The 12,801-nt window shown below is 36.9% G+C and overlaps 1 protein-coding gene across 2 annotated transcripts in view; it reads right to left on the bottom strand.

Annotated features, from left to right (window-relative positions):
• Nucleotides 1–12,801, bottom strand: part of tns3.2 (tensin 3, tandem duplicate 2) — a 54,565-nt gene that overhangs the window by 20,339 nt on the left and 21,425 nt on the right. For both annotated transcript variants that reach the window (XM_065257289.2, XM_065257290.2), the window contains exons 13-16: nucleotides 11,202–11,987; nucleotides 3,894–4,000; nucleotides 2,339–2,468; nucleotides 2,120–2,197 (exon numbers count right to left, since the gene is read on the bottom strand). In XM_065257289.2, the coding sequence (XP_065113361.1) occupies nucleotides 2,120–2,197; nucleotides 2,339–2,468; nucleotides 3,894–4,000; nucleotides 11,202–11,987 (1,101 nt within the window). The remainder of the gene's footprint in view (nucleotides 1–2,119; nucleotides 2,198–2,338; nucleotides 2,469–3,893; nucleotides 4,001–11,201; nucleotides 11,988–12,801) is intronic.

Raw genomic sequence — 12,801 nt, 5'->3', positions numbered from 1 at the left:
GACCGAAGTATGGTGACACAATTTTCATCATCAGAAGAGTGCGCACGTAGTGTATGCCCACTGCTGGATATCTGATACCCCTCGTACATGAGTAGATCACGCATGAGCGTACCATAGACTCTTAAATTGGTGAAAAGTGAAGCCGCCAGTGAATATGGCGATATGGCGCTGACATCTTGGGTCTTGAGACTGCACAGTAGCAATTTTGGGACCAGTCCTGCGCAGTAATTAGCAGGAGGTTAAGCCGTGATATCAAGGCCCCGCCCTCGCAGAATGCGCATATCACAGCTGTCAATCATGATGTGACATCGTTTTATAGCATTAAATAACTAACTAAAAACAAAAGTATTTTAAAAACAAACACTTGAATTTACATAAGCATGATAAAAACTACAGTACATGACATGCTTCGGAAAAAAGATGTTTGAAGTCCCATTGAATAACATGGGGTAGGCGAGGGTTTATGACCTATAGTAGGACCAGTCACTAGGGCGATTGAGACGTTTTGGCTTCACTTTTCAGGGCTTGTGCGGCACGCTTGGTGCGTGCATGAGTGTGTAGTATTTAGGCCATGAGAGGTATTGCAAAACAAGAGTTACAATGCACATGCATCGAACAACAGAGTCAAATTAACTATGATGTCCGTTCGACTGTGCGTGTACGCTTGCATTTGCATCAAAAAAAGACTAAACTCCAGACTTTACATACCAAATACAAACAATTCTTAAATCTATTATTCACTCTTGTTCTCACTCAAAATGCAATGGCATTTAATCAAATTCTGGCACCCTGATTTGTAAAATTGTGCAACTTTTTATTATGATGTCCCCAATGTGACCCCATACACAGTAGCACATAACTAAATGGTCATAAATGCTTTCTCTTCCTCCCCCCTTCTTACTTCCTAGTAAATATTTGTGTTTTGTCAGAACGTAAGAGTTTTAGTGAAGAAGCTTCTATTGTTTATTTGGAAATTAAAACATGGATGAACTGAAGTTATATAACCCACTAATCTTCCCATATCAGGAATTTAAATAAACAACTCATTCTTAGGCTGTCTTGCTGAAGAAAGTATGTCTGAAAGATTATAAATAAAAACAGGTTTATTTTATTACTACAATTTATTGTTAGTCATTAATCTATAGAAGGAAGAAGGAAAACTTTTGGAACGCTTCTCTTTTGGATTACATTGTTTATGGATCATTTTTTGTAGATTCAGTCTATCTTTCCGCTCTCTTCCTGTGTTTTCTCATTCAGATGTAATCAGGGGATTTAATTTCTCTCATTATGAATTATATAACTGATAGAAATAACGTTGTGCGAACAATCTTAGGAATTACCTAAGATGTGGACTGTGCCAGCTGATAGCAACATTTATCTGCACACACTGTCTGTTGTCGAGTTCCTGTAGAGCTTTCGGTTAGCAGTGGGTTCAGTCCCAGGAAACACACATACAGGGGTACTGATCAAATGTATTGCTTGAATGCACGGCAAGTCGCTTTGGATAAAAGCAAAATCCATCAATGTTGTTTTAAAGTCAGTTCACAAAAAAAAGTAATGGTGCGAATCTTTCATGCTATATTGCAGTCCAGTTCTGGGTGCTGGTTGGAGAGGATACAGCAGATTGATACTTTTCAGTGACACTCTACCGCTTATTTTCCTCTTTAAAATAAATAATAATTCCTACTTACTACTATTTACCATTATTTCTACTGGGACTAAACTTGTGAATTGTTTTACAAGCACTGCACTGAATGCTATTTTCTTAATGACATTTTTAATCCACAGCTCCAGCGCACAAGTCCATGAATGAGCAGGTTACAGGAAGTTTGCATCATGACCCGAGGGCTACATCCTGTAGCAGAGTTATTTTGAGTCACAAAGAAATTGTTACAGAAGCATGGGAGTCATTTTTATGTTGGATGCGTTCCTTGCCTGGATTAACCAGAGACTATTCATCTTTTAGCGGAAGACACACACAAAATGATTTCCACACAGATCCTCAGGCCATTTTATCTAGAACTTCCTCTTGATGTTGATGATGTAGACATAATATTGATATAGTAGATATAATACAAGGATGTAGCACAAGTAAGGCCATTTAAATAGCAATGATTACCTTGCCATATTGGAGAGGCTGTGTATTGTCTGCTGGCTTGAGAAGAAGGTCTTGAAGGAAAATAATATTCACGTTTTACTGTAAAAAATTTCAAATGTATTAGATTATAGGTTTGAAAAGGTATTTATTACTCTTTACAAATAAACAATATTGTGGTGACTCCATGACCTGTGATACCATGGTATTCTTACAGTGTATGTATCCCATGGTCATTCTTACCGTATGGAGTAGGGGGCGACACAGGAAATGCTGGTGTAGATGGAACTTGATTAAGCCCCACCCACATAGGGCTGTCACCATCTGGAGTGAAGTCACCGTAGTCAACACTGTCCATGTTGTATAGAGTTTGCTGAAACATACGATAAAACAAAAATGATATTTGGCTATACTGTATAAATGTTTAAACAAATTTAGCTTGGATTGTTAATGCTGGTTATGCACTCTAAAAAAATTTGGGTTGTTTTAACCCATTGCTGGGTGACAACAACCCAGAATAAGGTTATTTATAACCAAACAGTTTGGCCAGCTTTAACCCATTGTCCAAATGACTTTTTACATGAAGCAGTGAGAAAGCTTAAAGGAAAACACTAACATTTTTCAATATTTTACTATGTTCTTACCTCAACTCAGATGAATTAATACAAACCTATCTTTTTCAATAAGTGGACTTCATCTTTGTACAGTATGCCATGAATGTGTTAGCATTTAGCCTAGTCCGCTTAAATAATCGCCATGTTTTATTTTGTGCCACCATACTTACTCGTGTAACTACTCATGTAACAGTCTATAAATAAGGGAAAACATGGAAGTGTTTGGTGGCTTCTATATTCATCTCTGTTTGGATCCTAAGGAATGAATGGGGCTACGCTAATTGCTAACACATTCACAACATGCTGTACAAAGATTAAGTGGACTCATTGAAAAAAGATAGGTATGTATGAATTTGTCTAAGTTGAGGTAAGAACATAATAAAATATAAAAAACGGTGGTGTTTTCCTTTAAAAATGAGCCCTAAGGGATAGTTCACCCAAAAATGAAAATTCTGTCATCATTTACTCATACTCATGTTGTTCTAAACCTGTTTCAATTACTTTGTTCTGATGAACACAAAGGAAGATATTTTGAGAAATGTTTGTAACCAAACCATTTGTGGACCCCATTCACTTCCATAGTATTCTTTTTCCTACTATAGAAGTTAATGGGGTTCACGAAGGGATTGGTTACAAACATTTCTCAAAACATCTTCCATTGTGTTTATCAAAACAAAGAAATTTATGCGGGTATGTAGCAACATGAGAGTGAGTAAATAATGACAGAATTTTCATTTTTTGGTGAACTATCTCTTTAAATATCCACTTTACTATGGGCTGAACACTCTAAATATGCTGGGTTATTTTCAACCCAGCGTTTGGTCAATAAGGGACAAACCCAGCTGTTGGGTTAAATTAACTCAGAAAATGTTTCTATTCGACCCAACAATGGGTATAAACAACTTTTTTTTTGATCCAACACTGAGTTGAAAATAACTAATTTTAGAAAAAATTTGAATCAATTGACAGCCCTGATTTCAATGTTTATTTCAGCGGTATGCCCCCCTACAGCCTTTTTTTGTAAGTGTGTTAACTGTGGGATGAATTAAAATAACTTTCTGTCACAAATGATAATTAGACCTTAAACTGCATTAAACCTAGAATATTTATCTTTATGAATGCATTGCAAAGTATTTTTCACAACATACTTTACACATCACAGTGTGAATTTGTGTTATCTGTACCTTTGATGGTGTGCCGATGGCAAAGTTCTGAATGGTCTGCGACAGATCATCACCTGAACTCCGAACAGAGTATTCAGAGACATCGCTTAGTTGTCTATGTCTCCAGCCTGATGAGAGAGAAAGAGAGAGAGAGAGAGAGAGAGAGAGAGATTTTGTAAGCATTCACAAAGGCTATTCACTCAATGACAGTTCACATTCCACTGTAAGCAGTCATTCAGAAAATCAGCAATGGATATTGTATGTGTGCACTTACATTGCAAACACATTACAGACACAGTCAAGGGAACTTAAAAAGGAAAATCTAGCTTGTTCATGATTTTGTCAGACTAAAACAACATCAAGCGAGGTGAAACATACTTCCAAACACAGAACTAAAATAACATGTCATGTTCTCAAACAATGCTTGTTTTGATAAGATCCCAGAGGCATTTATAATCGTTCATAAACAAGAGACTTTCACTCCAGGGTTAGCCTATCATAAAATTCATTCAGCCAAACATTATCCACTTAAACCATGGCAAGAGATTTTATTTCTTTGGTGTAAAAGATAAAATGTACAACAGCTGAGCTGTCTAAAAAAATGCTGTGTTATTTTCAACTCAGCGTTGGGTCAAAAAAGGACAAACCCATTCGTTGGGTTAAATTAACAAAGAAAATTTTTATTTTTGACCCAACAATGGGTTAAAACAACCCAGCGCTGGGGTTGAAAATAACCATGGCCTTAGCCAGCTATGAGGTCACCTCGGTAAATTTTTCATATAAAAATTTTTTATTTAAAGTTCTCTAAAAAAACTAATTTGTTTTTTAAAACGACTCATATTGGCATACTCGTATATAATTAAGCTTGGACAGTTTACTGTGTAGTTAAGTGTAAAAATGACGGAGAATGGTGGGTGCAGAATTTGCAGTGTTGCAGTGTTCCCATTGCTAAAAATCCTTTTTAGACGTACAGTAGTGTTTTAGCAATTATGTGACACTTTGGAATATTTATAAAGTGATGATTAAAAAGTAAATTTTCGTAAAAAAATCAAGATAATTTACTCACCACCATGACATCCAAAATGTTGATGTCTTTCTTTTTTCAGTCGAGAAAATTTTTTGTTTTTTGAGGAAAACATTCCAGGATTTTTCTCATTTTAATGGTCTTTAATGGACCCCAACACTTAAGACTTAACTCAACACTTAACAGTTTTTTCAATGGAGTTTCAAAGGACTCTAAACGATCCCAAACGAGGCATAAGGGTCTTATCTAGCGAAATGAAAAATAAAAAACATTTTAAACCACAACCTCTCTCTACTTCCGGTCCTGTGACGCGCCAGCGCGACCTCACGTAATTGTGAAGTGCGGACCATTTTAAACAATAAACTGACACAAAGACAATTAATTAGTATAATTCGACATACAACAATGTCGAAACGGTCCCCTTTCTCCACACTTGTAAACACTGGAGCGTAGTTTTGCATACATCATCTGTGACCTCTTGACATGATGATGTATTGCATACATCACAGGACCGGAGATAGACTAGAAGTTGTGGTTTAAAAGTGCATATTTTTAATTTTTCTCTTCAAAAATGACAATCATTTCGCTAGATAAGACCCTTATGCCTCGTTTGGGATCGTTTAGAGTCCTTTGAAACTCTGTTGAAAAAACTGTTAAGTGTTGGGGTCCATTAAAATCCATTAAAATGAGAAAAATCCTGGAAAGAAACCTGGAATGTTTTCCTCAAAAAACATAATTTCTTTTTGACTGAACAAAGAAAGACATTAACGTTTTTGATGACATGGTGGTGAGTAAAGTATTTTTCTTTTAAGAAAATTGACTAATCCTTTAAGTGTAGGTTAGTTTTAGCGATTTCTCTGATTTTTTTTTTTTGAAAGACAATGTTTGAACTTACTTAGTTTTTTTTTGTACTAATATCTGGCAACACTGAATGACCTAAACTTATAGTTATCAAATAAGGCATCATTCAGCGTGGGTAGGTTATTACTGCTGACAGGATACTACAGTACATTCGGTAAGACAAAAGCAGTAATCATCATATTTGTGTTTGTAAGTATATTAACTGTATCAACACCAGTGTTTCCCACAGATCTGAAATTTACTTGTGGTGGTAGCTGGTGAAAAGGGCGATCATTATTATCCACCGACAAAAAATGGTCTACTATACATGTAACAAAGAACTAATAATGTGTGACACAACACAATACTTTGATTTATAAAACATTCATATTAATTTCACATTATAGTTCATTAATCTAACCACCCCAAACTTTTTTTGCCATAAACAAAGCTGACACTGTTTGTCAAAGCACCACGAAAACACTTTATGTTTTTGCACTGATATATGAAGCAATTTGATGACCCCTTTTATCAAACTCAATTATATACAATACTATGTATACTATAGCCTATATAGACAGTGCAGGTCTATAGATTTTAAATGTGACTGATGTTATAATGTTAATAACTTCTATAAGATAGGCACTTTTACTGCTTCTGCTTTCTATTTCTCTTTTGCCAATTAAAAAAAGCTTAATCCACTAATTATTTCAGATTTAAAAGTCTACTTGCTGTCCCGATGACAGACTTTACATTAGAGCTTAGCATTTTTTATATCCTGAGCCAGCTAGAGCTTTGCTCGTTCAGTATTAGCACTGCTTTTTGCTACAATCTCTGTGCTAACTGTTTAGATTTTAGTAAAGATATTGTCTATTAATAGTAAGATTAAAAAATGTGATAAAGAAAATGAAGCGGCGCGTGGTCGTGACAAGAGCCAGTTGCTATCGCCATAGGAACCGGAGGCACGCTAAAACAGCACTCGAGCTTTAGCACGGTAGCGCTCACGGCCGTTCTCCGATCGACTCGGGTTTTACACACAATATTAATCAGACTTGGGACCCGAAGTAATGAACTAGGACCGACCCGGACCCATCTGACCATTTAAAATATAAACCCGGAACCGTACGGGTCCCGCGTCCTCAGTGAAGAAAGACCTCTAATGGTAAAACTCTGCTCAAGTTCAGAAACATGAAAGGATACAATGTGACACTGAGGTTGCTTCGCGTCGCGCCCAATTCATTGAGAAACAGAGAGCACGTGAACGGACACTCAATGGGAGAGACACAACGTGCTTGCACACAAAATGAAGCCAACTTAAGATGCTATAAACACATATGCACGTAAGCATATGCGACCATTTTGGTCGCAGTGTGTTCCCTGGCTGCTCCGTATGTGCTGCTGCAGTTGATCCAGTTTGCCGCGCTGGATGATGAGTTTATGACGCGTGCATCATCTTCACGGTCACCCGACCCCCACCTCTCTCTCGCGCTCTCTCTCTCGCGCTCTATCTTTCGCTCTCTCTCTCTCTCTCGCTCTCTCCAAAACACGGGTCATCCAGTCGAGTTCAGAAAATACGGAAATTCGTAAAATGATTTTTTTTTACCTGGGCGGGTCGCAATTTACCTGGGCGCAGCGCCCAAGTAGAGCCTATGTATGGGAAACACTGAACACTACAAAAAACTGAAAATTAGTGGGGTACAAAATTGTAGAACAATTGGGTTTAAATGAAATATGTAAAATATTTTAACACCCCAAGCGTAAAACAGTACAGCTAATATCAACAGAACATTACCATTAAGAAATCTATGTTTCATTCAATTTAGGAGTCCTGAAAACATTCATAAGAGCACTAAACAAAGTTCTTGTTCAGTGTCTTGTAGAGTTCTTGTTCATATAATATTGCTTGTTGTGATAACAATAATAAGCATTGCATGGAAAAAAAATAATCCACCCTTATTTAAAGGCGCTCTAAGTGAATCTGTCTCCCACTTCCAAATCCTTCATGTCGTTTATTGGCTGGAACAGTTTTTTGTTATGTGTCGTGGTGGTTGGTTTGATCACTTGGTTTTTGTTGCCATTTGTGGAGCCTGGGCTGTCTACAGAGACCGCGTTTTTTACAGTGTGTTCAGGGGACAGGCAGCTAGCAGATAGTGAGGAGATGTTTACTGTATGAAACAAAAAATGTTTTATAGCTTAAAACGCGTGAATTTGCTTAAAGCACCTTAAACAGTCCCAGTCCATTCAGCAAAACAAACAGACAAATTGTAAAATGGCAAAAAGTTTAAGACAGAATACATTAGATCCTCACCAAAAAATTAAGTATACTTCAATGTACTAAAACTACACTGAAATGCTAAACATTAAATACTAATATTAATACTAATATTAAAATTAAAGTTCTGCATTAGTAGTACTTCAGTGCAGATGAAAAAATATACTAAATGGTGTATTGAAATAAATGGTGTCTCAAAATAGCACAGTTGTGTACACTTAAATATTAATTAATTAATCTTAATTCATCTTAAATCTACATTTACTATGTGTACTTATAAAAGTGTATTTTAGGGCATTTTTTCAATTGAGATTTTGTTAACCCTTAACACCCCTGGACCACACTAATTTTCAAACCCTGGCTACAGCCACGAAAATAACCCAATATTTCTTAAAGCGTAGATTTACACACCCTTACAGAATGTGGGTGAAAACATGTTTTTATATAAATGAATAACAGGGGATGGTTTTCCTATGGATATTTTTCTTACAATATAGCATTGATTACCTGTGAAGACCTTTATTAACCCATTTTAGCCATATGGATTATCTCTGTGGGGTTTAAAGTTAGAGTTCCCTAATCCATGTTTTCTACCATTATACAGATCGAAAGAGCAAGAACATTTACTATCTCATATATATCCCGTATTGCTTGAGGGTGAGTAAATCATGGGGTAATTTAAATATTTGGCTGGTGTATCACTTTAACATTATTGCACCAATATGATTGAGAACTGAAATATGCAAGGCATGCTGAGAAACATCGGAAGGTGTTCGTCATAAAGTGGCCAGTTTCAGCAGGTACTTACTTGCAACTTTATTGCAAAATGCTACCAACAGAAATGACTATATTTGCGGTACTATATAAAAGCAAAGTATAATTTTTATGATTCAAAAACATCTTAGACATTCTGCAGTGCTATATAAACTGTATCTGTACGTGTTTTATTTTCATAATGATTATAAAAACAAGAATCCAAACCAAGCAAATGGCAAACAGTGCAACACAAAACAAACAAAATTCTTCATACAGGCCCGGTAAAGGGGAAACACTGTGTCAGTAGACGTTCACTTCAAAGGCATTCCTTAGCCCTTACACTGCGTTTATTCAAACACACACACTAGCACCACAGGGCAAATATCTGGTGACGCACTACAGTAGCAACAACACAGTGCATAGATATCTATTCACGAGGATCAATTCAACCCCACTACTCAAAGACCTCCATACCAGTTATCTTAGTCAAGAGCTACTTTGACCTGGGGCTCCCAAAGTTTCTATTCCATCAGAAATGTTGTTAGGATCTAGAAACACAATGGGCCGGAGACATACGAGGTGTAAGGCAGAAAAAGCGCGGGGAAACTTATTAAAGCGATAAGAACTGTTCAATGTGCAAAGAAATCACTGTATAAATATATAACAGAGAAGTCCATAAAAAATCATCGTGTCACTAAATAGTTTGCATTCTTGTCAATGCCAGTATTTTTCGCACAGCAAAATACAATTATGGCAATCAGACGTCACATTTACGCTATGCAAGCACTCTTTATCGAACCTGGATGTTTACATACTCGAGCAAAGGCACTTTTGTGTGCACGCACGCGTATCCGTTCACTGAAATGAATGTGCGGGCAGGAACATGTTTTCTTTAGCTAACCGGTCAGGAGAAGCACATAGAGGACCTCTGTGTGTATTCATTAACATAAATGACATTCCTGCCAACAGAAACTTCAAACGTTTTTTAAAAAGTGATTGACATGTGTACAGTATAACGCATAAAACAATACTGTTACAGTACACTGTCAGATAATTTTTTTTTTTTAAATGGTCCCTAAGGTACTGGGGTGGTACCCTTTCAAAAAGTACACTTTTGCACCTTCAGATTAGTACCTCAAAGGTACACTTTTTGGTACCAATATACATAACTGGACCTAAATAGGACATTAGGACCTCTTTAAAGGGTACTATTGCCTAGTAATCAATTACTGACAATACAATAGCAATTTGACATTAAAGGGGACAGAGAATGAAAAACCATTTTTACCTTGTCTTTGTTGAATAATGGTAGTCTACCCGCATTCACGAACATACAAAAAGTGCTAGACATGCTAAACATCTCAGTCTCATAGAAATTCCTCTTTTAGAAATGTCAGCCAGAAAACGGCCCAATCTGATAAACTGATGCTTATGACATCACAGGCATCTCACTGCCCCTCCACTTTAAAATAATTGGCAACATTTTTTGAGTGGCAGCAAAGTCAGCCAATCAGTAATGAGATTGCAAGTTAAGCCAGTAGGGGGAGCCAAATAGGTGCAAAACCACTTGTTTAAAATCCCCCACCCTAATAGAGCTATCTGAGAGAGGTTTTTAGGAAGCTTCTAAGGCATTACAGATCCAAACAAAAAAAATGTCTACATGTCACATCACAGAACAAGGATAAATACTCCGTTCAATCATTCTATGTCACCTTTAAAGGAACAGTATGTAAGAAATGTATATCAATTAATCATAAAATGGCCCTGATATGTCACTAGACATTAAGAAATCATTTTCATTTCACATACTTATATTACTGACAACAGTGGTCCGGCCAGGATATTGTCATTTAAAAAGTGGACTTGCAGCCCTCAACTGATGTTTATGTTGTCATGTTGTGTATTGGCCACCAGTTGTGTGATTGCAGTACCAGTTTTATCCACAAGTTTTGTGATTGCAGTACCAGTTTTGGCCACAATCCTACATACTGTTCCTTTAAATATTGTAATGTATGATTTACATCATTAAAGACCCTGCCAATGAAAACCCAGCTAAAGTCATTTTTTGTGACTTATTGTTTTCTACATAAAATCATAACCTTATGAATAGTAAATATCATGAACATTGACGGAGTAAGGTAATGTCAAAGATTGAAATCAGAGAAGATTGAAATCAAACTTGATGCTGCACATCAAAATATGAGAATTAGCATGGGTTGGCCCATATTCATCTACCACAAAAAGCATCTTTGCATCTCTGGATGTATCGTATTAACATGGTAAATCAGGGTACTTAAAAGATTCATGTTATAAAAACTTACTAGTATTGCCAAGATATTATATAAATCATAACAGAAGCCTACTAAGGCACTTTTTGGTACTTTTTAAGTAAAGTTTGTGCATACAGTAAGTTGTCAATGACCAACATTTCTCTTACCTGACTGGTGAGATTTTGCCTTTTCACCTGAGTGAATCTTCCCATTGGTATGAAGGGAGGTTGAGCGGGTCATGTGGCCCCTTGTCTTTGTGGGGATTGGCTCAAACTCTGGGTCAAGGTCCAGGATGAGCTGATTTAGCTGTTCAATGGATTGATCTATATCCAAAGCAAGCGTAGCAAACTCATCAGTCTTTTCTGCCTTTGGAAAGCCATTGTCTGGTACTGAGGCTTTATTTACATCTCTGTGGATCTCCGTCACATCTCTTTGTCCTGGTCTGATGTCTGATGGAGTGTTTGAGAAAGAACTGCCAGACACTGACTGCTGCTGTTTCACCCATATGTGTGTCTGATATCCTGTTGATACTGATGGGTTCATGTTTATACTATCTCCACCTCGACAAGCGTTCTGTTCACTTCTAAGTGAAGACAAATCAAACGTCTCCCTTGAAGAAAGTGTTTCTTTAGACCCTGAAATAGCCGGAATGGTATTATTAGGGGCGGAGATATCGTCATCATCTATGATGTCTGTTTCCCGTTCTGTGAAAATAGCTCCACCATTTAAGTGATTAGAGTTGTAAAATGTTCCATCTGGTCGATTGGGGGGTATAGGGCCCAGAAAATGTTGTTCCTGCTCCATCTTGACTTCAGGGAGAACTTTGTGGAGCTGGGTTTGGTCCTCAGAGCAATTGCTGATATTAAAGCCAGAAATTTGTCCTCCAGTCCACTGGGAAGCGCTAGAGAGCCCAGAGTCACTGCTCAGGGAATGGGTGCCTTGATTTGGCAGTGCTGCAGGAAACAGAAGAAAACAATAAGTACAAGTTTAAGGTGCGCAGAGTCATTTTTCTGTTTTATTGACCTCTGTAACTACACTGACACTGATTGTGTGGTGGTGAAGCATTATAAGTGATTTTTGTTATAGGTAGCTGTGGAGAAAGTAATTCTCATGTGAATTTGTCAGCTAATAATAATTTATATTTGTTTCTTTGTTTATTCTTAAAGCTCACATAGCACACGCCATATCTGCTTATCTTACATTAATCTTGAGTACCTATAGAGTAGTATTACATCCTTCATATCTCAGAAGAGTATGAGTTTTATCAGATTAATAAAAGACAGATCAGCTTTAGCGATTGTTTCCAGGGTAAGCATGAAATCCCTGAGGCCTCCAACGTCATTCTTGCTCTCACTCTGATTGACGTGTGGGCGTGCTTTTCTGGGGGAAGTGCCCATAAAAGGAATGGGGTCACTTATATGTAACGGGTACCCATGTTCAAAAAAAAAACTTACCGAAACTTGTAGGAAAGAGGCAACATTATCTCACGGCAAGTCGTGTTATAGTCACAAATAATTTGATTAATTTCAAATATTCATTAAATTCAGCTTTTTCGTGCCTTGAGCATGAATGTCTTTTTCGTATCACTTTTCTATAAATAGTTTTTTCCTGTCCATAGCATGATTTTTTTCGTGTCATTTTATGTATTGTTTTCTTATTTTTTAAATAATTGTCGCTTGGGGTTAGATTTGGGGTTTGGGTTAGGATGTACTTTTATGTATTGGTTTCTACATGTTTTTTTTTTTTAAACTATTCTCGCTTGGAGTT

This window comes from Paramisgurnus dabryanus, chromosome 12, assembly GCF_030506205.2.
Source record: "Paramisgurnus dabryanus chromosome 12, PD_genome_1.1, whole genome shotgun sequence".
NCBI classification, from domain to species: Eukaryota; Metazoa; Chordata; class Actinopteri; order Cypriniformes; family Cobitidae; genus Paramisgurnus; species Paramisgurnus dabryanus.
The sequence above is the reverse complement of the archived record's forward strand: the minus strand, read 5'-3'. Positions and strand labels throughout refer to the sequence as shown.